We start from the raw sequence: 25,987 nt of genomic DNA on the forward strand, positions 1-25,987 counted from the left end.
TATATAATCAGTTAGGAATTGCTTTTTTAATCTATAAAATAAAACAACTGTTTAGGCTAATCATTATAATTAATCATCACTGAGAGGAAACCTCGCGAGACTTCACTGAATTGGACTGTTTCGGGGGGGGGGGGGGGGTGGTATTCAAGCAATGGAGGGAGGCGACAAGAGAGGAAACAGAGGAGGTCTTAACTTGGGGAGACGAGGGAGGGATGTGGTCTGGTGGTCGAAGGAGTGTATCAGTAAGGAAAACATTATTCTGTCGTTGTGCAACGTGAGGACGTTCTTTCATCCCCAGGAACAGCGCTGCCTCCTCGGCCCTGGACTCGAGGTCGCCCCTCGTTCCCGGTGAGCGGAGGTTTATTTTTGGACTCTTGTTTAGTTAGTGAAGTTATGAGAAAGAAAGAAGTTGCATGGCCTCACTGAGCTTCTCTTTTCTTCTAACGGTAAAAACTGTTACATTTTTAGCCACAGTTTAAAGTGCTGGAGTGTTTGTTTTTTTAATTTAATTTTTTTAACCGTATTTAGTTTTATTTGACTTACAGTAAAGTCACCATTTTGATAGAGTACAGTATTAAACTACAGTCTCGGTGGCCACTTAGAGTAACAATATGTTCCAGTTGTACGCTAAAAGCTAAGCTAATTAGGCTTCTATTCAATTTTATTTTCTCAAAATAAGTGTTTTAAATTGAACTTTTTGAACATGAAGTATTAAAAACCAAACAAATGGAGGATTCGCTATACGAATATCGTATACCGAAACACTGTTCGAGAAGGAGTAAGAGGTTAAAACTTAATTTATGCTATATAATCATTAACCTCAGATATCCATCAAGAAGTGCAGTCCGAATTTATACATACATACATGCATGCATGCTAATATACTGTACAGTATAATATGCATGATGTGCATAATCTTCTACACATATTCCCCCAAATAACTATACTCTACATGTAGAGTATATAAACATGATTACATTTATGCATACACTACACACACACAAACCTAATTGTTTGGTGTGTGTGTGTGTGTGGTTGGCATTTGGGTAGTGCAGTGCTGCACATGATAAATGCAATTGACAACATCTGTATGATGAGAGAAAAAGAAAGAAAATTGTGGTAAAAGTACTGGAATGTGTGTCAACATATTGTAAACTGATCTTTTTGAGGAAACGGAGTTCACATTTTAACAGAAAAAAAAAGAGAATCAAAATCTTGACAGTGTACAATAATGTACAAAAGTTGGTGAAGCCAGCATTAAATACAGCCAAATTGTGGGACAAAAAGATAAGGTGATTAGGGTTACTGTACATTCAATATAGATTGACAATTTTGTCGAAAATAAGATTTGCCTTACTATTAGTGACTAATATGATTCGCAAAATGAGAATTCAAGTGGTAATTGTACAGTTTTGTACAGTATTAATGTGTTTTTAACACATTTGTACGGTGCTTGTGTTAAGTAGGGACATTGGAAGTGCTTGAATTTGTGATAACGTATGTAAAATAATTTTTGGGGAGGAAACTGAGGTTGCCGTTTTCAGGAAACATGACTATACGTTTACAAGCTGGATAATAGGCCAGCTAACCGAGCGTCAGCGGGAACTCATCAAAGACTCAAACCTGTCATTAATCTTTACCAAAATATGTGTTGTTGACAGTGAGTTGAATACTCTAAATTGTGTTCACTTTGTCGATTATGAGAACATGTACAGGATGTAATATTCGTTGAAGAATCTTAAATTTCCTTTAGTGATGAAAAAACTTGAATGTTAGGTTCATAGAAGACACAAAAGGTGTTCAGTGTTCCAAAAGCATGTACATGATGCTTGTCAAAAGACGAAATCATCTGAAATGTTGATTAAATGTATTCAAAATTCATTGAAGACTTACATTTGTCTTTGATGTTTCAAAAACCATAATTTGTCTTACATTTTTACAAAAATATGTACATTCGGTTAATTAAAGCCTCAAAATTATCTTTATTGCTATAACAAATTAAATTATAAATTGACTAGGTAGATTTAATGTAGTTTGGCTAGCTACCAGAAGCAAAAAAAACTGAAAAAATTGGTTAGGAAATGGGTTAAATAGTTTTGGTGTAAGTCCGCTCACTGAAGCAATTAAAAGACAAAATCCTTGGAAAAAGTTGTCAATAATTCCATCCTAAATAACGTGATACTGTTTAACGTAGCCTTATCTTAAATGTCATCCATGGACTTTAAAAGCTTTATAACGCTTGTTCATTTGATATCCAATCAATCAATGAATGTGATTATTCATCCACGGAGGTCAATTGAAAGGTCAGGGGGTTTAATCGGGTAAGATGAGAGGAGGCCCGAGAGGTCAGGTGAATTATTCAGAGCTCGTTTGTTCGTGTCTCCTTATCAGCGCACCCGAGTTTCCGGCCGAGAGTTGCCATTGTCGTTTTGATGTCAGTCAAAAAGTGCATAAATACATATAGACTAACTACCTAACTACTAAGACTAACTTTGATTTTACAGCAACATTAAATGTGTTAAAACTGTTAATTTGTCTTAAACTGCTAAATTGCTAGGCATATGTTGACTCTCGGCAGATTGAATTGGTTTTAGTATGTTTTATAAACGCAATGTGAAGTAGCCACCAATTTCCTTCCTTTTGTTTATATGTGTTCCTCAGTAGAACATGTTTGGGTTTCCCTGCTCTAAATAGTCCTCAAAGTTGATACTGTGACCATCTTGCTTCGTCTTTTGTTTACAAAAATGGACTTTGGGTTGTCTAATTCCCTAAATGTTCTTTGATGGAGACAAAAGAGTTTGGTGGAGAGTCCAAACTGTATGCTTTATGCTGATTAATTCAGCAAACAAGAATGCAACATGCCAAAATTGCATTTTCCAGATGCGGGCTCAAAGCTGAAGCGGACATGCTTGAAATGGTTATTTCTAGGCAGAACTGATAGTGAGCAGGTGGAGTGATTCACAGACGCCGTGTTTGGTGACTTGTTGTTATTATTAGCTTGCGGCTTTGATAAAACAAGGAGCTGCTGATAAAGGGTGCGGTACAAAAGTAACCCTGGGGAAGATTCTGGAGCATTCCTCAAAATCCAGTGCGGGAGTTTGTTTCATTGAAAGAGAACATTGCACACTTTCGACTTTTCCTGGAAGCAAAAACTTTCTCCTGCACAAAAAAGGAACTTTTTTTTCCCCCTTTCAAAGGAGGCCCGAAGGACACACTGTTTGCTGTTAGACACAACAGAGGAAATCCAGCTGCTGCCTTATCTCTCACAGTAGACCATTGTTTAATGGAAGAATACTACAGGCATGGTCATTTTCTCTTAATTCAAGATGAGTCATCAAAGGAAGGCTCAGTTCACATCAACAATCTTGTCAAAACAGGAAATGTTTATTTTTCAAAAAATAAAAAAAAATCATACAGAACATCATCAACCCATCCGCCCCACAAAAAAAGGTGAACAACATAAATAAAATGTCAGACTTCCATCAAGGCTTAACTGTTAACAAAAGTAAAACAAAACAATATTTGAAATTGAACACATCATACTGTATTTGTTTTTCTCTCTCTCTGTTCTCATAGTTAGCCAGACCATAGGTCCCGAAACTGAAAGCAAATGTGTGAAATTGCAACCAATTATGAACAAGCTAACTAAAAAGGCACAGAAAAAAATAACATTCAAAAATATTTTGTGTTCTTTTGAACATGACTTTGTTTGGATTATTTCTGGGACCACCGTAAATGGTCTCTTTTGATTTTAAAAGCTGAATACACAAAAGTCCATATACAGTACCGGTTTACGCACACACGTGCATTCACGCACAAGGTGGTAAAGTGAGCACTATTTGCTGACAATGGACGCAATGTTGAGCATAGAAACCAGAGATGAATTCGTTGGACAAGACAGCCATTCATGTTGTGCGACCTCTGAACCCTTCAGCCAGTCACAGGTGAATGTGACACTGGGATACTGTTACCTTTGCACCGGCATCGCCAATCACATCTGTCTTACAGCTTTTCATTCTTTCTTGTTTGCTCATTAAATGTTCAAATATCCTAATTTTTCAAAGGACGAACTAACAATAACCAAATAAACTATACATTTTACTAAGACTACATCATTTATAAATAACTAAAGAACCAAATGAACAATCTAAACTACAAACTGATCTATCACACATTGAAGAAATTAACTACCTATTGTAACTAACCAAATGAGCACATTTAACTTCCGACAATACTAATATCTCTCAACCCAATATCCAAAAATAACATAATAACTAACTAATACTGAGTGCTGAATGAATGAACTAACTGACTGAATAAACACATTTAATAACCTGCCTACTGATCAACAAAGTACCTTAAAAGCTAACCCACCAACATCTGCCAGATGATTATTGGACTAACTAGCTAACTCGGCAAAATAATGATTTAATTAACAAATGAACTAACCGACCAATTGAGTTATCTGAAGACTAACTAACTAACTAACTAACTAACTAACTAACTAACTAACTAACCAGCCAAAAGTAATACTGTATGATGAATGAATGAACTAACTGACTGAATAAACGCATTTAATAACCTGCCTACTGATCAACAAAGTACCTTAAAAGCTAACCCACGGACATCTAACGGATGATTATTGGACTAACTAGCTAATTTGGCAAAAGAATGATTTAAATAACAAATGAACAAACCGACCAATAGAGCTACCAGGAGACTAACTAACTAACTAACTAACTAACTAACTAACTAACTAACTAACTAACTAACTAACTAACTAACTAACTAACCAGCCAAAAGTAATACTGTATGATGAATGAATGAACTAACTGACTGAATAAACACATTTAATAACCTGCCTACTGATCAACAAAGTACCTTAAAAGCTAACCCACGGACATCTAACGGATGATTATTGGACTAACTAGCTAATTTGGCAAAAGAATGATTTAAATAACAGATGAACAAACCGACCAATAGAGCTACCAGGAGACTAACTAACTAACTAACTAACTAACAGTCTGTCCGTCTGTCTGCTAAATTGTTCTTCAGTTAGTTAGACAGACAAACAAATTAACGACCCTACTTAACATTCCACTTAATGAGGAAGGAATGAACAAACTGACCAAAACCGATGCAGTAATTGATAAAACGTAACAAAAAAGGCATGTAAAATAAACCATGGGGAAAAAAATACTGCATCATTTGTTAGTGTCGCGTACGCGGTAAGCCGTGGAAAGTCCCCCGCCTTTATGATGGCTTACTGAGTAAAGTTTATAAGTCTTCTTCCTGTCGGGCAGCTTGGATCACCCTTGCGTCACTGGGGAAAATAAACTGGGCGGTTAGTATAGTGAGAGAACAATAGACCGTTTGTCTTGGGTAGATCTGAGTGTGTTCTGTTAAAGGACCCAAACACACCGTCAGGCCCGCCACGTGTCATCAAATGTGTGTGGAGTTGCCATCAAAAGGCACATTCCTGGACTCACGCATGCGGCGTGTATTTATAGCGCCTACGCTGACATCACCCTGATGACCAAACGCTCGTAGGGTGGTAGCCCCCCAAAAAACAGCTTGTGAATCATCATCACATTTTTACAAGAATAATTTGGCACTTGAACACAGCACAAGGTTTCTATGCAGGCTTTTGAACATGTTGTGACGTTGACATAATTATGTGATGTAACCTAACCATTGCGCTGAAAATGATACCTTCATCAAAAGTAAAAAAAAAACAAAAAAAAAACACAAAAAATACATTGTTAATTGGATACATTTGGGACCAAATGAAAATAATTTGTCTCATTTTGTGTCCATTGGCGAACCATCAAACTTTGCTGCGTGCTGCAATGATGATGCAACTCACAACTTTCGCAATAAATTAAGCGGCGCCCATCTGTAGCAATTGGTTCAAATTTGATGACGAATGAGTAAAGTCCTATGTTTGAGTTTGTTGCAATATGACCTCGGAAAATGGAAGAAAAAAAAAGTCCCACGACATGACTGAGTATGTGTGCGTTTTGCGTGTTTTTTTTTTGTTTTTTTTTGTGCATCCTGTCATGATAAACATGCATGCTGGATTTCGTGTCATTCTAAGCCACAAGTGCCGGATGCAAATGTTTCCGAAACCCAGATTTGATTCAACTAAACCGTGTGATGGGAAACGCAGCGCAGCACACACAGCGAGCTGAAAACCGCAAGAAGCGACGTGCAGGCTTTACTTCCTCCTTGCTCCTTAACGGTTTCTTAATTACATTCCATGTGGACGTGTTTGCTCAGCGTGTTCCTGTGTGCTTGTCTTACGCACACGCACACACATGCGCACAAACTCTGATAATTACCAGGCAGTTGTAATAAAACCTTATACAAATTTTTGTGAAGTGTGTTTTTTAATGAGGAAAATATCACCTTCTAAAACGTCTAGTAATATAATCAATTAGAATGTAAAGAATCCAAATGTTTTTGAAGTGCTTCACAAATAAAGTTGAGACGAAAGCCATAAGCCTGTCAATTGTTTTTTTTGCATGTGTATTAGCATTAAGCTAACGGAAGACAAAGTTGGGTATTAATGTGTAAATCTCTTTGATTTTTTGTTCAATTTGACTTTAAACTCCAACTACGATGGTGTAAAAGAGGATGAAGCCTCTCTTGTGTGCAGGTTTGATCTCCCGGGCAACTTCAGGACATCTCAGAACTGCTGTTGCTAATGTTAACATTGACGCTTCTTCACAGGCAATGACTGTGAGGACGATGACGAGGACGATGGACAGATAGCGAAGAGAGGAAGAGAAGATGTCGTTCTTTGGCCTCAGTTGTGCCAGGAAGAAAGAGCCAGGCAAGCTTGAGGAGACTTTGTTATGAACAGATTTTTTTTTTTTTTTAAATTAACATTGTCATTAATGATTTTTTTGCTTTGCTGGCAGAACTGGAGAGGACGCTCAGGGCCAACGACCGGGAATACAATCTTTCCTTTAAGTATGCCGTGAGTGATAATCTTTCTGTTCCAACAAACAGCAACAAGTGTGTTTTGCTTTTTATTTGGCTTTCTCCCCACCCCCCTCCAAAGTGAAGTGTGAGCCCTAGTTTGTGTACTTTGTGTTGGCGGTCCTGTGCAGCTGCTGATCACAACCACCTGGACCTTGTGGGGTTCACTCCCACTGCCTCTGAGCCTCCACTCGAGTTAAACATTTGCTACAGGCTTCTACACACATAAAACAGCCTGGAGAAATTCATTTTTGTGCATTAGAAATAAATACGACTAGAAATAGTCCACAGCATGCTTGTTTGTGTGGCGGCATTGTCATATAATAATTTGATAACCAGTTATTCCTGATAACAGCCCACGTGCTCAATAGAAAGTAAATCCGTGTACCTTCTCTTCTCCCCACCAGACAAACGCCATCAAGACCTCCAAGTACAACTTCTTCACCTTCCTACCTCTCAACCTCTTTGAGCAGTTCCAGAGGATTGCTAATGCCTACTTTCTGTTCCTGCTGGTGCTCCAGGTATGCCGGGAGCTCCTTTCTCATAAACAGTCCATTTTGACATGTGTGGATCGGGGCTTCTGGCTAACGTGACCGCTTTAGAGCGCCCCGTTGTGGCGGCGTGGAAAAGCCCCACCAAGACCCGGTGGGATATATTCCAGCCACCAGAGCCTTTAACTGGATATTTTTTCACGTCTTAAACGTATGCATGCTTGATGACATAGCATCCATTTTTCCAGGTTGTAGTAGACTTATTTTCTTAGCAGATAACATTTGATTGTAGGCATGTAACCATAATAGCGTTATTAAAATTGCCACGACATCGTCGCACATCTGTTAAAGTCGAGATGTATTCCATTTGTGCAATTCTAGCACCGTCTGGTGGTTATTTTATTAGTGCGGTTTAATTTTAATTAGGGATGTTTTGGCCACTGCAGGCGGTTAGTACTCCTGTAAATCAGTCATACCAGCAAATATTTTCCAAAATTTCCATTAAAAAACATTACTTTTGGTACAAAAACACAATATTGTGTCCCCCCCCCCCAATATGAGCTTTTTTTTTTAACCATATCGTCGTTTTTTATACAGTATCGTGTACTACCTTATATTGCCAACCCCCCCCACAATATCGTAATTATCATATTATACGTGTTGATTTTTTTGTAAGGTTCTTAACACTTCTTTGTCGTGTGCCACTCTGCAGTGTTTTTAGCTGTGGTAATTAACTTTCTCTGTTTTCCATCAGGTGATTCCTGAGATTTCGTCACTGTCCTGGTTCACCACCGTGGTGCCTCTGGTGCTGGTGTTGTCCGTAACGGCCGCCAAGGATGCCACTGATGACATCGTAAGTGCTTCACCAACCTTTACCTGTCGCATCACATTCTTCACTTGACTTTAATAAATAAACAAAACAAATAAAAAAAAGATATATTAAAAAAAAATGAGACTGTTATTGACTGACAAAATAAGCATTACAATAAATAAGATTTTCAGAGTAAATTAGAAAAATATATTTGACGCATGATATGGCTGAAACTTGTAATATCAGTGGCGCTCCGTGTGGGAGCTGACTAAATTCCAACTGCCAGTTGTGTCACCCCCGATTTCTCAAAAAACTGCTCGTTTCCCTTATTTTGTCACGAGCAAATATGTCACGCTGTTAAGGAAACTCAACCGCTTCCCTTGCGAGACGCACTCATGACCTTTTGCTCTCAAATGGTTCACAAGCGCTAATAAGTAAGACGAGAAACAACGAACCAAACTCTAAATTAGCTGATGCCATGTTAAACATTAGTTAAGGTCTACAGAGAATCAAGGACTAATAGGTTAGAATGCGGAAAGACGGGTAAATTATCTAACATTTTATCATGCGTTTGCGTCTAGAATCGCCATCGAAGTGACAATCACGTCAACAACAGAAAAGTTCAAGTCCTCATCGATGGAAAGTAAGTATTGTTTAAATTTATTTACAGCTCAACAGGATTTAATAACAACAGAGACATTCCTGCGTCCACATAGGGCTTTTAATATATTTTGAGGGGGCGGGACTATTCAAATTTCCATTTGTTGCTAGGCAGAATTCAGTGTAGAGTGCTCCATTGCCCCGCATGACGATTAGTCAGTAGTTCGGTAACCAAAATACTAACTAACATTATGCTATGAGCGCGAGGCCTAGTGCGGCTAGTGAGCTTAGCCAGCTAAGCTAACAATGTTAGCGCTTCAGTCTGTTTAGGCAGCTAGTTGTCATACTAATAAATGAACTGTCCTAGTTACTAGTCACAGAAGATGTACCAGTTAGTCTAATGTGTAATGAGGTCAAGCAAAGTCACTGGCTAAGTGAGCCAATGATTATTAATCTTTCCAACCAAGTTACAGCAGGAAACACTCCGGAAACTTCCAGTCGGCAATACCGCTACTCAACGCCCATATTTGGGCTGGGTTTATTTCCTGAAATACAAACACTGCATTTGTTTTGCTATCAAGCCTAACATCCTGTTTCCTCCCACCAGATTGCGCAACGAGAAGTGGATGGATGTGCAGGTGGGAGACATCATCAAGCTGGAAAACAACCAGTTTGTCACGGTGAGGCTTTGATTTACATGTCTAAGTAAATTTAAAAAAAAATAAAAAATTGCACTGAATCAAATTTTAGGAGCAAAATGCCACCATTTAAGGGTGGTCTGGATAAAGCTATGTGGTTACCCAATTTTAGCCAGCTAAGCTAACAAGGCTAGCTCTGTTTTTTACTGTCTCTCAGGCCGACCTCCTCTTGCTGTCCAGCAGTGAACCACTCAACTTAGTCTACATCGAGACAGCAGAGCTGGACGGGTAAGGCCGGGTCCTGGTTCTGGTCTACAACCCGCCATTGTCGTTTTGGCCGAACTTTTCTGTCCTCTTCATAAGTGAGACCAACTTGAAGGTGCGCCAGGCCCTGCCGGTGACCGGGGACCTTGGCGATGATGTCAGAAAGCTGGCGGACTTTAATGGTAGGACCAACAAAATGGTAAGATCATTGGAATTCATCTCTAACCTCTTGCATGTGTGTCACAAAGGTGAAGTCCTCTGCGAACCCCCCAACAACCGGCTGGACCGCTTCACAGGGACGCTGGGCTATGCAGGGCAGAAGTATGCCCTGGACAACGAAAAGATCCTGTTGCGAGGGTGCACCCTGAGGAACACCGAGTGGTGCTTCGGGCTGGTGCTCTTTGGAGGTGGCGGGACGCTTCTTGTTGGAAAGAATGACATCATCATCTCCCTTCAAGTCAGCTTTTTTTTTTTTTGTGCTTGTTTTTATTGCAGGCCCTGAAACCAAGCTGATGCAGAATTGCGGCAAAAGCACTTTCAAGAGGACCAGCGTGGATCGTCTGATGAACGTCCTTGTACTCTGTGTGAGCATTTTTGTGTAACTTTAGCCTGCAACAGCAGCAATGAACTGATTTTACGACAAATCCTCAAAATGATCAGCAAATGTTGACCCTCGGGCATTTGCGCACAACACTGTTTGGTTCATCTCTGTCTTACATCAGCTTTTTCCAAACCCTTTGAGACATTCAACCCTTCCAACTTCCCTGACAGTTGACGCAGCCTGATATAGCAGGCCAGCATCACATATACCACAGTTTGAGAATCTTTTGTTGTACCCCCACACCTCCCAATGCACCCTAGAAGCAGTTTTCACACCTTCCTCAATGTTCCTGTGCGCAGATCTTTGGATTCCTGGCCTTCATGTGTACCATCCTTGCCATCGGGAACTACTTCTGGGAACTTGGCGAGGGCTCTGCGTTCACCGCCTTCCTGCCCAGGCAGAATGGCCACGATGCCGCTTTCTCCTCCTTTCTGACTTTCTGGTCCTATGTCATCATCCTCAACACTGTGGTGCCCATTTCGCTCTATGTCAGGTGAGGACAAAGTGGCTATGTTTACGGGACTCTAATCTTTTTTATGTTTTTATGTTTTATTTTTCTTCTTGTTTTTACATCACTGGTTGAAGCCCTTTGATAATAATAATAATTAAAAAAAATATATATATTTGTGAATAAAGTCTATATAGAGACATATAAATAAATAAATGTGACTTGACTTGAAGTTATTTTTAATTAATTGAAAAAAATACTGTTAAAAATGGGCTAATTATGTCCCATAGAAATTGCCAGCAGAAAGTACATCACAAAAAATTTACTTTTTTCTCCCCCCCTCCAATTTACATATTCTTAAAAGCTTTAGAATCGCTTTCTCATTCAAGTGGCATAAGAATAGCAGGAAATGCAGAAAATACCTTAGGGTAGCATAATAATAACCAATGTTTTTTTTTTTATTATTATTTTTTTAACTCTTTAACTGCCAAAAACGTTAAATAATGCTTAGTAAAATCCTATGGAGGAGTGCCAAAGACGTTAAAATACGTTTGTTTCAAAACAGAGGTGAAACTAACCATTTTCTATTGTTGATTACTGAAAAACGGAATAAGGGAGAAACAAACTTTTTTTTTCTGATGAAAGATGAGAGTCCAATCTTTCATTTGGTAGTATGTGTTTCCATAGTCCAAACACATAATTTTCTGTGGACCTTGAAAGATCAGTCAAAATGCTTAAATTGGCTGGCACCCACAGCATCCCTTTTCTGAAAACGTCTGGCAGTCAAAGAGTTAAAGAATATTATTTGCTTGAAAACTGATCCTAAGAGTACTCAACTCATTCACTCCCAGCCATTTTCATTGAAGCAACCCCCTTCGCTGCCGGCTGTTTTACTGGATTTTGACTGATTTTGCAACGCTTACGGAACATTGTGTTCTATTGCTACAAAAACATAGAACTTACCAAAAGAAATAGTAGTCTACTCTCTTCTTTCATCAGGAAAAAAAGTGCTTTCTCTTCAGTTCAGAGGCTGCATCAAAGCCTTCTGTATGCTATAGCATAAAAAAAACATATATATATATATATATATATATATATATATATATATATATATATTTTTTTTTTTTAACGGATAAATACGTCTTTGGGAGCATAGTGATATTTAAAATAGAATGTATTTATCGATTTTTGGGAGCAAACGAGTTAAACATGCTTAAATTTGACATAGGAAAAGGTGTGGGAACAGACCAAATTCATTCAACAGAATTCCAACGACATTCAGATGGATTTTATAATCAATTTTGCAAATCTTACAAATGCAGAAAATGCACATCGCCTGTGGTGTGACATACTTTAAATGTTGTCTTCCTCTTTGATGTTATCTGCTTTACAGATTGTGTATCTCATGTTTGGCTACACATCCTAACACAAAAAATGCCTTTTCGTTCCAAGAAAATGTCCTTATTCACGCTGTAATAATGAAAAGTGAGGTATGAAGAGGTACAATTTTTTTGGGGTGAACAATCCATTTACATTACAATCTCTTGAAACTAGCTTCTAAAATGCATTCCTTGCATTTTAGCCCATTCAAATCATCCCTTCATCTGTTTTCCCTAGTGTGGAGTTCATCCGCCTGGGAAACAGCTTCTACATCGACTGGGACCGGAAGATGTACCACTCTCGCAGCGACACCCCCGCCGAGGCACGCACCACCACACTTAATGAGGAGCTGGGCCAAATCAAGTATGTGTTCAGTGATAAGACGGGCACGCTGACACAAAACATCATGACCTTCAACAAGTGCTCCATCAACGGCAAGACGTACGGTGAGGAAAATAGATCCGTTGATTATGTAAAGCCCATGTGGGTTAAGTAGTGACATTCACACAAGTGGTGCGCTGGTGTCTCTTCTCAGGCGATGTTTTTGACTACATGGGCCAGAGACTTGAAATTAATGAGGTGAGTTTGAATTGCTGTATCAATGACTAAAAGATTCAGCCATATTTATATTAGGTTAACTTTTTTTTTCACTTTTATGTTAACAAGAGCATGAAAACTTTGATTTTTTTTATTGTACATTTAGAACAGATCTAAAATTTGCGATTAATTGTGAGTTAACTTTTGAAGCCATGTGATTAATTACGATAAAAAAAAATCAGCTGATACCTCTAATTTTTATTTAAACTTATATTTAAATCTCCAGGCTTTTGCTAGAAAGCAAAAAAAAAAAAAAAAAGCCTACTAGAACACCTGAAAATTATTTTGAGTTAAACAAAAGGGCCTTGAAATGGTGGAAGTTTTGTGCTGACTAACTCTTTTACAGGAGTTGGAATGTGATTGGTTAAATCTGAAAATAGTTAGTTGATTATTTCCCTTCAAAAATTTGGACAGTTGGACTGGTCACATTAATGGTTGAAAACATTAGAAAATTATTTTTCTTGGTCTATTTTTTTATATCAGAAAAACTTGGTATTTAAACGTGGGAGTGTTCTTTTTATATCAACTCTATTCGTATGAGTAACAAAAACAAAGAATTAAAACGAACATATCATGGGGCGTCAGTATCGTCACATTTCCAAAGCTGTTCCTTTGTAGCAAAACAAAACAACAGCATGTTTGTTTAGCCATTAATATGGTTTTATCAAACAAAGCGAACCATTTTCAACACTTTAGATAGATTAGTAACTTGTAAAAATAGCAGACCAACATGAGGACTGACCAATTGTATAGCTTTGCGAAATAATGTGTAATTTCAACACATTTGGAAATAAGATATTTTCCTCCTTCCGATGATATTATGGAACTGCATCCTAATTTTAATATTTCAAGTGTTTTTATTTTCTTGAAACACTCATATAATTACAATAGTCTTTTTTTTGTTTTTTTTTACTGTGTGTGAAAGATATTGAACAACCCCTAGGTAATATGAAAAAAAAAAAAAGCTCCACTGTCTCGCTCATACTTGCCATATCTCTGAGCAGCACACTGAGACAGTGAATTTTTCCTTCAACCCGCTGGCTGACCCTCGCTTCACCTTCCACGATCACGCCCTGGTGGAAGCCGTCAAGCTGGAGACCCCCGAAGTGCACGCCTTCTTCCGACTGCTCGCCCTCTGCCACACCGTCATGGCGGAGGAAAAGAAAGAAGGTGATGTCACTTCATGAGGCACAGTGGTTAATTTATTGCTTTAAAAAAATCGAATCAAATAACTTCTTGCAGGCGAGCTCTCGTACCAGGCCCAGTCTCCTGATGAGGGCGCTCTGGTCACAGCCGCCAGGAACTTCGGCTTTGTCTTCCGCTCGCGGACACCCGACAGCGTCTCCATTGTGGAAATGGGGGAACAGCGCACTTACGAACTCTTGGCCATCCTGGATTTCAACAATGTCCGCAAGAGGATGTCTGTTATTGGTAAACAACTTCAATAGACTACAAAAAAGTTACTTACAAGGTACATGATTTGCAGCCTTTTGGCCTGAATGCAAACTATTCAGAAAAACACACTTTTATGATATCTCAGGAAGACTGTTACCGTAAACAACAATACCATATATGATAAATATCTATATTTCATACAGGAATAGGTGAGTAGTTCAAAGACTTATTAGCCACTTTTACATAAACATATGAATTTTACTATTCAATCCCTGCTGTGCAATCTCACTTAAATTCACTGTTGTCCTCTTGAAATTCCAACTAGTTCGGAACCCCGAGGGTAAGCTGTCGCTGTACTGCAAAGGAGCGGATACCATCATCTACGAGAGGCTTCACCACTCCTGCGCCAAACTGATGGACGTCACCATGGAGCATCTCAACGTCAGTGCAGTCCCAGCGGCCTAACGTAAAGTATGGAGGATCAAAACTGCCAAAATTAAAAATAAATGACTGAAAGTGAAAATAAAAACAGATATAAAAACTAGAATAAAAAAAAAATATATATAAATGGAAATAAAAACAACAATATATATATATATATATATTTATTTTTTACTTTTATTCATATATATATATTTATATATATATACCTGTTATATGTTTATTCATATATATATTCATATAAAAAAGAGATTCAAAAATTAAAAATCCAACCCAAGACATGCTTAGGCCCGCCCCCTCATTTGAATAACATTTTGTCCTGACACAGCGTGTGCAGCATGAAATAAAAAAATATGAGAGCAGAGCTTTTTTTTTTAATTATTGATTGATATTTCATTCAATTTATATATTTATTTTTGTATTTATCTCGACATTTATTTTTTGAAACATGTTGTTTATTTTTACGTTTTTTTTTATTTTTATGGATATATACATTTTGTTGATTCTATTACCATCTATATTTATTTTTTTATTTAAATTTTTGAATTATATTTTTATATCCGTTTTTATTTTCATTTTTAGTCATTTATTTCTTCATGTATTTATTTTTAATCTTGGCAGTTTTGGTCCTCCATAGTAATGTTCAACGTTGAATGACTTTTGCGTGTTCCTTTGCAGGAGTTTGCAGGGGAAGGCCTGCGGACCCTGGCGCTGGCCTACAAAGACCTGGACGAGGACTTTTTCCTCCGGTGGCAACAGCGCCACCACGAGGCCAGCACGGCACTGGATGAGCGTGAGTGGAAACTGGAGCAACTATTCGAGGAGATTGAGACAGACATGCTGGTAGGCCATCGGGACGCAATGCTTGAACGTGGCGTTGAATGCAATCCAGTCATCTGTTGTCCATGTGTGTCCAGTTGCTAGGAGCGACGGCTATAGAGGACAAGCTGCAGGACGGAGTACCGCAGACTATCGAGCAGCTGTCCAAAGCTGACATCAAATTCTGGGTTCTTACTGGCGACAAGCAAGGTAGCAACTTTTAATTTATATTGAGTATATATTAAATATAATATATAGAGTGTGAGATTAAAAAAAACAAGACAAACACTCATAAGGAAAAAGAAATACTGTACAAGGTCCAAGGAGCGTAGATTTTATTTTGATAAGCATTTTTTTTCTTTGTTTTAATTCTTTATTTATTGTAGACACAAATAGGGTACATAGAAACAAAAGAAAAAAGGGACAAAAAATTGAAAACAATCAGGTCGTCTTAATTAAGAGTCTCTCCATCCAATGCTTCCTCAAAGCAGATGTGTACCTACAGCTGCACATTTGAGGATTTGGCAAAGTCTGCATAATTGAGTTGTTTGACTCATCCAGCAGCTGCATAAATTTAAATACCAAATGTCTTTGCAGTGCCTCACAGGTAGGAATGTGAGCATTGACAAACACTGGCTTGCACTGTGCCATCTGCGCACCCTCAGCAGTAGCCTAAAGGTGTCATGAGTCTGCGGATGGTATTTAATTTTTAATACCGTTTGTTAAGTTAAATTAAGTTTTTTTTTTTTTTCCATTATTAAAATATCTTGTTTTTTATTTTTAAAATGATTTTGTTATATGGTTTATTTATGTTTTTTAAATTATTTTATTATTTAATTTCCCTCCCCCAAATTATTATTTTTATTTATTTTGTTTTATTTTAACTTTTTAATTATATATTTATGTTTTTTTCCCATTACATCTTTAGTTGACATATTTTTTTCATTTTTAATTGATTCATTCAATTATGGTTTTGTATTTGTTGTATTGTAATATCGTGTTATTATTATTTTTTTACTTTTTTCCATTATTTTTTGCTTTATTGATAATTATTACATAGATTTTTAGATAAATGTTTTCGAATATTTATATATAAATGTATATGTAGTACATAAGTCTGAGGTCATTAAACCCTTAAAACTTTTAATAGCCTAGCATGTTTTGCCATGTTTTAAATGAGCGTGCATGTGTAAAAAGACAGTATGTTTTGCAGTTATTTACCACTTTAATGACTTCTCTGAATGCATGAGCAATCATTTTAATTTCATCACAACAAATACTGGTATTGTTTATATTGCAGAAACAGCGGAAAACATTGGCTACTCATGCAACTTGCTTCGCGAGGAGATGAACGACGTCTTTGTCATTTCTGGCAACTCGCCAGAGGACGTCAGGCAAGAGCTCAGGTAGCTATCGCTGATTTTTATTTTTTATTTTTGGTACAATTTTTTTTATTGTTGCTTTCTTTGAAACAATGTATTGTTTTTTTGTGTGGCAGGAACGCACGCACATCCATGAAACCCGGTGCCACTGAGGATTGTGCTTTTTTGCCGGAGAGGACTCTGGGTAAAAGTGTGGAGGCCATTGCGGATGAAGCGGTGAACGGCGAGTATGGCCTAGTCATCAACGGACACAGTCTGGTACACCCTATAAACTTTTGCGCCTTTTTTTTATTAGCATGTTGCTAAGCCTGTTGTTGCATAGTTAACCTCATTGGGTAAATGTAAAAAAATGTTGCTTTTCAGAACGTACCCAAAGTCGAGCACATTTTTCTGACAACTTGTTTCAACTTTCAACTAGTTAAAAACAATGCAGTTAGCCACGACGCTAACATTTTTAGCCATGGCCCTAGTCGAGAGTTACATTTGTGTTTTTTGTTGAGCAGGCATACGCGTTGGACCGTAGCATGGAGCGGGACTTCCTGCGCACGGCCTGCATGTGCAAGGCAGTGATCTGCTGCCGCGTCACGCCCCTGCAGAAAGCACAGGTGGTGCAGCTGGTCAAGACGTACAAGCGCGCCGTCACGCTGGCCATCGGCGACGGCGCCAATGACGTCAGCATGATCAAAGGTAAAGTGAATCGGAAAGTTTTCTTTTATCTGCCTTGTGATTTTTGGGGGTAGGAGTAACTGTTGTGTGTGTGTGTGTTGCCTCCCAGTGGCGCATATCGGCGTGGGCATCTCGGGCCAGGAGGGAATGCAGGCGGTGCTGTCCAGCGACTACTCCTTTGCTCAGTTTCGCTTCCTGCAGCGCCTCCTGCTGGTGCACGGCCGCTGGTCCTACTTACGCATGTGCAAGTTTCTACGCTACTTCTTCTACAAGAACTTCACCTTTACCTTTGTCCACTTCTGGTACGCCTTCTTCTGCGGCTTCTCCGCACAGGTGAGACCGAGGGCGGTGGATTGGTTTTCAAACGTAATCCACCAGAGTGGTTGCTCATTTAACTCTAAGCTTTTAATCTACTTTACCCTGGAACCGGATTGCTTTCTTTAATCACTTCACTTGTTAATTTTTGTGATTTTTTAAGTTTAGATCAAGTTATAATTTTTCATTGTAATTTTTTAAAATGTAATATATTTGTTAGTTACCTTTTTTAAATTGAATATTATGAGTTATATTATGAGTTGTCATTTTAATACACTTTTCTCATTTTAATTGTATGTTTTTATTACCAATTTGCTTTTCTTGCTTGTATGCTTTATCATTTAAAATGTTTTGTCATTTTAGTTTAATGTATTTTTTAACCTTTTTTTTTTCAATTGCATTTTTAATTCAATGTTCTTTTCTCATTAGTATTTGGCTGGTTTATTTTTATTAATGTATTTTTTTGTTTTTTTTATTTAATATATTTTTACTTACTGTATTCTTTCATTTGCCTTTAATTTTTTTAATTTGATTGTGCTTTTTGCTTTCATTATTTTCCCTTGTTTTTGAGTATTTAAAAAAAATGCAATGTAGAAAAAGGCATTATTAGGTTGTTGTTTTTTGTAATTTCATTTTGTCTTCCATTTTATTTTAACGACATTTGACTTTTCCCTTCCAGACGGTGTATGATGAATTGTTCATAACGCTGTATAATCTGGTGTACACAGCGTTACCTGTGCTGGGAATGAGCCTCTTTGATCAGGTAAAATACTTAATATTGGCTGATTTAATTGGTCGGCAGATTAATCGTTTGGGCCTGAATCGTTTGGACTGAAATTGCCTTCCGCTTGGTGAATAAAGGACGTGAACGACGCGTGGAGCTTCCAGCACCCTCAGCTGTACGTACCGGGTCAACTCAACCTTTACTTCAGCAAGACGGCCTTCTTCAAGTGCGCCTTGCACAGCTGCTACAGCTCCCTGGTGCTCTTCTTCATCCCGTACGCCGCCGTCAGTCAGGCGGCGCGCGCCGACGGCCGGGATGTGGCCGACTACCAGTCCTTCGCCGTCCTCACGCAGACCTGCCTGCTGTTTGCCGTCACCATCCAGGTATCATCTTTCCGTTTTGAGACTCTTTGTTTCGGCAATTGCACTTCTTACTCTTTGTACTTCTTGTACTTGTGCGCGCATAGCTGGGCTTGGAGATGTCCTACTGGACAGCAGTGAACACCATCTTTGTTGTGGGCAGCCTGGTCATGTACTTTGTCGTCACCTTCACCATGTACAGCAACGGTCTATTCCTCGTGCTGCCCTCAGCCTTCCCCTTCGTAGGTACGCCGAGAATGGTTACCTCCTCCAAGGAGTCGAACGTTGTTTCAATTTTGGGGTTTAAAAACAAAAAAATACACTTATTGTAAATATTATGTAATATCTTTGTTTTATTTTTCATACTTTTAAATAAAAAAAAAAAAAAAAAGTTTAACAAATATTTTAAAACGATATGTATCTAATAATGATCTGTCAAATATAATGTTCAGGATAAACACAAATTTAAATACATATTTTTAATATTTAGATATATGGAGGAAAATGATCGTATCAAAATCTCATCAAATTTGGTAGAAACCCCCCCACAAATATTTCATAATGTGTGATGTTACATCACACAATTTTATCGTATTTAAAAAATTTATTTAGCTCTTTAATAAAATCAAGAAAGCCCAAAAATATACACTTATTGTAAATATTATGTAATATCTTTGTTTTATTTTTCATACTTTTAAATAAAAATTAAAACAAAAAAAAAAGTTTAACAAATATTTTAAAACGATATGTATCTAATAATGATCTGTCAAATATAATGTTCAGGATAAACACAAATTTAAATACATATTTTTAATATTTAGATATATGGAGGAAAATGATCGTATCAAAATCTCATCAAATTTGGTAGAAACCCCCCCACAAATATTTCATAATGTGTGATGTTACATCACACAATTTTATCGTATTTAAAAAATTTATTTAGCTCTTTAATAAAATCAAGAAAGCCCAAAAATATACACTTATTGTAAATATTATGTAATATCTTTGTTTTATTTTTTCATACTTTTAAATAAAAATTAAAAAAAAAAAAAAAGTTTAACAAATATTTTAAAACGATATGTATCTAATAATGATCTGTCAAATATAATGTTCAGGATAAACACAAATTTAAATACATATTTTTAATATTTAGATATATGGAGGAAAATGATCGTATCAAAATCTCATCAAATTTGGTAGAAACCCCCCCACAAATATTTCATAATGTGTGATGTTACATCACACAATTTTATCGTATTTAAAAAATTTATTTAGCTCTTTAATAAAATCAAGAAAGCCCAAAAATATACACTTATTGTAAATATTATGTAATATCTTTGTTTTATTTTTCATACTTTTAAATAAAAATTAAAACAAAAAAAAAAGTTTAACAAATATTTTAAAACGATATGTATCTAATAATGATCTGTCAAATATAATGTTCAGGATAAACACAAATTTAAATACATATTTTTAATATTTAGATATATGGAGGAAAATGATCGTATCAAAATCTCATCAAATTTGGTAGAAACCCCCCCACAAATATTTCATAATGTGTGATGTTACATCACACAATTTTATCGTATTTAAAAAAATTATTTAGCTCTTTAATAAAATCAAGAAAGCCCAAAAATATACACTTATTGTAAATATTATGTAATATCTTTGTTTTATTTTTCATACTTTTAAAAAAAAATTAAAACAAAAAAAAATAAAAAGTTTAACAAATATTTTAAAACAATATGTATCTAATAATGATCTGTCAAATATAATGTTCAGGATAAACACAAATTTAAATACATATTTTTAATATTTAGATATATGGAGGAAAATGATCGTATCAAAATCTCATCAAATTTGGTAGAAACCCCCCCACAAATATTTCATAATGTGTGATGTTACATCACACAATTTTATCGTATTTAAAAAATTTATTTAGCTCTTTAATAAAATCAAGAAAGCCCAAAAATATACACTTATTGTAAATATTATGTAATATCTTTGTTTTATTTTTCATACTTTTAAATAAAAATTAAAACAAAAAAAAATAAAAAGTTTAACAAATATTTTAAAACAATATGTATCTAATAATGATCTGTCAAATATAATGTTCAGGATAAACACAAATTTAAATACATATTTTTAATATTTAGATATATGGAGGAAAATGATCGTATCAAAATCTCATCAAATTTGGTAGAAACCCCCCCACAAATATTTCATAATGTGTGATGTTACATCACACAATTTTATCGTATTTAAAAAATTTATTTAGCTCTTTAATAAAATCAAGAAAGCCCAAAAATATACACTTATTGTAAATATTATGTAATATCTTTGTTTTATTTTTCATACTTTTAAATAAAAATTAAAACAAAAAAAAATAAAAAGTTTAACAAATATTTTAAAACAATATGTATCTAATAATGATCTGTCAAATATAATGTTCAGGATAAACACAAATTTAAATACATATTTTTAATATTTAGATATATGGAGGAAAATGATCGTATCAAAATCTCCTCAAATTTGGTAGAAACCCCCCCACAAATATTTCATAATGTGTGATGTTACATCACACAATTTTATCGTATTTAAAAAAATTATTTAGCTCTTTAATAAAATCAAGAAAGCCCAAAAATATACACTTATTGTAAATATTATGTAATATCTTTGTTTTATTTTTCATACTTTTAAATAAAAATTAAAACAAAAAAAAATAAAAAGTTTAACAAATATTTTAAAACAATATGTATCTAATAATGATCTGTCAAATATAATGTTCAGGATAAACACAAATTTAAATACATATTTTTAATATTTAGATATATGGAGGAAAATGATCGTATCAAAATCTCCTCAAATTTGGTAGAAACCCCCCCACAAATATTTCATAATGTGTGATGTTACATCACACAATTTTATCGTATTTAAAAAAATTATTTAGCTCTTTAATAAAATCAAGAAAGCCCAAAAATATACACTTATTGTAAATATTATGTAATATCTTTGTTTTATTTTTCATACTTTTAAAAAAAAATTAAAACAAAAAAAAATAAAAAGTTTAACAAATATTTTAAAACAATATGTATCTAATAATGATCTGTCAAATATAATGTTCAGGATAAACACAAATTTAAATACATATTTTTAATATTTAGATATATGGAGGAAAATGATCGTATCAAAATCTCCTCAAATTTGGTAGAAACCCCCCCACAAATATTTCATAATGTGTGATGTTACATCACACAATTTTATCGTATTTAAAAAAATTATTTAGCTCTTTAATAAAATCAAGAAACCCCAAAAATATACACTTATTGTAAATATTACGTAATATCTTTGTTTTACTTTTCACAATTGGTGGGGTGGTTCTTTATCGGAGTAGATACACTGCCTGTGCTTCAAAAGATTGTGACATAGTAAATAGTGTGTGAAGAAAGAGAAGAAGAAGATCTATCAGTCCTAAAAATAGCAGTGATGAACTGTAATTTTAAGAGGGACAGAGTGTAATTTAGCGACAACAAAAGCCTGGTTAAAATAACAATGATGGACTGATTATTACAGTTTGAGATAATGACAGACTGATCATGCCGCTGATGAATGACAGACCGGCAAAATTTATTGACACGCCCATTTCTAAATTTCTTGGTGAAATTCAAAAAATATCATACAAATATCGTATAATATTCCATGATACTGTTTGAATCATGACTCAACTTTAACATGGCGAACCTTGTGTAATATGTGTAAATGAATGTGTTGCGTCCAATCTGTTCAGGCACAGCGAGGAACTCCCTGAGCCAGCCCAACGTCTGGCTGACCATCGTGCTCACCTCCATTTTGTGCATCCTTCCTGTTGTCACATATCGCTTCTTGTTCATCCTGCTCCGCCCCACCATCAATGACAAGGTAAAAAAAAAATGTAGCTTCTGATTGGGTAGTGTTAGTCAGCTGATAGAGGATCAGGAAGTGTTGTCGCTCAAGCTCCCATGTATGACGAGTAAAGGTTAATTTAAGAGTGAATCCTTCACCATCCTGCCTTTTCATTTTATAAACAGTGTCCCATTAACCACCAACGAATCCTCACATTAGACTATAGCTACGCTACGTGTATTTCTCGTAAATTTCTGAGGTTTTTTTCTTGCAAATCTGCCACTTTTTAAAGTCGCAAATTTGCCACTTCATGAACTCGCAAATTTGGGAGTTTTTTTCTCCGAATATTGCCCACGCCGTCTAACAAATATGATCTTACGTGGCCCTAATACGCCGTCTTGAAATATAAAGTTGTATGGAATTGGTTGACCCCCAAAAAATCATGTCAAATAAATTAGTTCTTTTTAACTGTTTTAATTAGTAATATAAACAAAAAAATAGTTTTTGTATTATAGAAACTACTTCTACTTGTTGCTAGGCAGAACTCTACATGGTCAGATCTTGACCAAACATTTCACTTAGCAACATGAAACATAACACACAAAAAACTCTCAAGAACCCACGCCGGTAACGGTCTTTTGCTTCTAAGAGGAACTCTTATTCTAATTGATAAAAAATGTGAAAACTTCCCAGAAGCCAGTTATTAACATGTCAAACATTCTTCCCAGGTCATGTTCAAGGTCCGCCAGGCCAAAGCGTCACCTCCCCCACTTCCTCACCGAGCCAGAATCCGCCGCACCAGCTCCCGCCGTTCCGGCTACGCTTTCTCACACGCGCAGGGCTACGGCGACCTGGTGATGTCGGGCCCCTTCCTGCGGCGCCCCGCCCCGCCTCGCTCCTCGGGTTTCGCCCACATGGGGCGCACCACCGCAGGCTTCAGCCCCATGGGCCGCTCGGCCGGCTACAGCCCGACCAGGCGCGCGCAGTACGTCAAGGCCCAGGATGTGGAGGTGACCTCGCTGCAGATGTACAGGACCATCAGCGACGCCGCTCTTTGATCTCTTGTGAGCACCAAAGATAAGACATTTAGGACTAAGGAATCTTGCTTGTGGGAAAGGAAACAGGAATATTTGAAGGGGACAAGGTGTCTTCATGTTTACAAACTTTTTGAACCCTGGGAGTGCAAATTGTTAATGGCAGGGGTGGGGAAGCTACACACACAAGACATTTGCTCAAATGGCTGAGTTATTGTGTCTTCCTAAGACTTTTTTTTGCGGGTCTACCCATGATAGATAGGCCTACCAAATTTCGTGTCGCTAAGTGGAACTGAAAAGTTTCCCCAGGTCTGCTTACGGGGGATAAAAAGAGCAAAGCCATGTTGCCTTAAAAGCGTTTTGTACTTTTCTACATATATGTTTTTTATGCATATGTACGTTACTGGTGAAGAAGACACACCAAAATTAAATGGAGGACTTTGTGGTCATGTGATCACAATTTTGAAACCACGCGGCACCTGCCCATTTTAGACTGTAACGTTTTGAAACCCGTCATGATTATGGCTCATATCTCATCTGTTGATTAATGGTCAAAATTATTTATTGTATTTTTTGTGATCACGAAAAAGGGAATTTTATTTAGGAATACTTTCAGGGTTTGCACCTGAAGTGATGACTTTGAAAACAGCTTTAGGAATGGACATTTGAAAATAAAGCATAAGCAATTTAATTAGTATTATATATCAACATTAAGTAGTAATATTACAAGGAAAAAGTTTTAATTTGACAAGAATTACGTTAAAATTTTACCGTAATGAAATTGTGATTTTACAGTAACAAAATGTCTGAATTTAATGTGAAAAAAGTCAGACGTTTACAAAAAAAATAAATAAGAATGTGGAAAAGATCCATAATTTTGCAAAAATAAAGTATTTAAAGTAGGGTCGGGGGTGGGGGTCATAATTTTGCAAGAAATACATTCAAATTAACTTTGTAAGGTTGTCATTTTACATTTGTAAAAAAATCTGTTGTAATGTTTCCAGATCCCAAAAATCAGTCATAGGCAAATAAACTTGTAAAAACAGGCACCAAGAGGATAAAATCCCAATTTCCCGAAAAAAATTTAATGAGAAGAAAAGCCATATATATATTTTCAAATAATAACTAATGTTCATACAACGACAAAATCATCATAAATATATTATGAGGTTGTTGTTTTTTTAAATTACATCTTTACAAAAGTAATATGTGAACTTCTTCTTTATCAACAAATTAGTTAACAGCGACTCGGCAGCGCCTCATCTGGTTGTTCTAAGTAGCACACTACTACATTTTCCCTGCATTGCTTGTAGACACGATTAATTGATCGATTAATTGATACTAATCATCAATTAGCTATTCTCGCTTATACTAGAAAATCAGCATGAAGCAACAATGCAAACATGCATTTACTAACTATAACATATTATTCACAGACATACCCAGCAATGAAATATGCAATAGTCATAAAATACTGCTTTTATACCACTTTTGTATTATTTATCTGTGCCTTCAACTATCATTAATGTTTGATCATTTTATATGTACTGTGGACTCTGAGGGATTAAAAAATATATGTTTTGTATGTTTTTTTATACCAGGAATTGCAATATTATGATAATAAATAAATAAGAATAAAATGTGTTGTATCATGTTTTGTCATTTTAATAAAGTGAAATGAGACTTTCTGGAGGGCAGATGGTGCTATAATCCTTTCAAACTATAGCTAATGTACATTTAAGTTATTGAAGAAGCAAATGTAGTAACATAAATGATCACGCATAGCCATTATATATAATAACAAAATATAGTTGTTTTTTTTTAATGGTTCAATACTTCCGTATTATATCTGTATCAAGGGTCGCTAATGAAGTGTCCTGTGGTTGTATTGTCTTCCTGTTGTTGGAGTCTTTGGAAACTGACCAATGCTGCCTTCGCGTCACACAAAAAGTCGTTAACACGCCATTTCGCCATTGAAATCATTGTTTGATGTTTAAAAAATACAATTGAAATCATTGTTTGATATTGAAAGATACAACTTGTCTATTTATACACAAAGTAGTACCTGCAAATAGTTATTGTCATGGTAAAACGTAAATTATGCGCGTTTTTTAGCGAAGACTTGTGTGTATGGGGTAGTAAATTTCCTCAACGGT

The 25,987-nt window shown here is 36.1% G+C and overlaps 1 protein-coding gene across 2 annotated transcripts; it reads left to right on the plus strand.

Annotated features, from left to right (window-relative positions):
• Positions 1 to 184: 184 nt before the first annotated feature.
• LOC144049506 (phospholipid-transporting ATPase ID-like) lies at positions 185 to 25,475 on the plus strand. Of its 2 annotated transcripts, XM_077562486.1 has the most exons (28): positions 185 to 348; positions 6,733 to 6,835; positions 6,924 to 6,982; positions 7,392 to 7,505; positions 8,230 to 8,328; positions 8,868 to 8,929; positions 9,494 to 9,566; positions 9,742 to 9,812; positions 9,888 to 9,970; positions 10,037 to 10,195; positions 10,284 to 10,372; positions 10,689 to 10,882; positions 12,455 to 12,663; positions 12,753 to 12,796; positions 13,819 to 13,984; positions 14,057 to 14,245; positions 14,535 to 14,650; positions 15,329 to 15,493; positions 15,568 to 15,679; positions 16,770 to 16,875; positions 16,968 to 17,109; positions 17,355 to 17,538; positions 17,627 to 17,850; positions 18,512 to 18,595; positions 18,694 to 18,939; positions 19,023 to 19,161; positions 22,703 to 22,833; positions 23,526 to 25,475. In XM_077562486.1, the coding sequence occupies exons 2-28, from the start codon at positions 6,793 to 6,795 to the stop codon at positions 23,853 to 23,855; spliced, it is 3,633 nt and encodes a 1,210-aa protein (XP_077418612.1). In that variant the 5' UTR covers positions 185 to 348; positions 6,733 to 6,792; the 3' UTR covers positions 23,856 to 25,475. The 2 variants fall into 2 exon arrangements, with proteins under 2 accessions (XP_077418612.1, XP_077418611.1); XM_077562485.1 differs by having other exon boundaries at positions 9,888 to 10,195.
• Positions 25,476 to 25,987: the final 512 nt, after the last annotated feature.

Source organism: Vanacampus margaritifer, chromosome 3, assembly GCF_051991255.1.
Source record: "Vanacampus margaritifer isolate UIUO_Vmar chromosome 3, RoL_Vmar_1.0, whole genome shotgun sequence".
Lineage (NCBI taxonomy): Eukaryota > Metazoa > Chordata > Actinopteri > Syngnathiformes > Syngnathidae > Vanacampus > Vanacampus margaritifer.

Coding starts and splice junctions, on each gene's coding strand:
- LOC144049506 (XM_077562485.1), top strand. CDS start 6,793: ATGTCGTTCTTTGGCCTCAGTTGTGCCAGGAAGAAAGAGCCAG. Junction 6,983..7,391: donor ATCTTTCCTTTAAGTATGCC/GTGAGTGATAAT, acceptor TCTCCCCACCAG/ACAAACGCCATCAAGACCTC. Junction 10,883..12,454: donor CCCATTTCGCTCTATGTCAG/GTGAGGACAAAG, acceptor TGTTTTCCCTAG/TGTGGAGTTCATCCGCCTGG.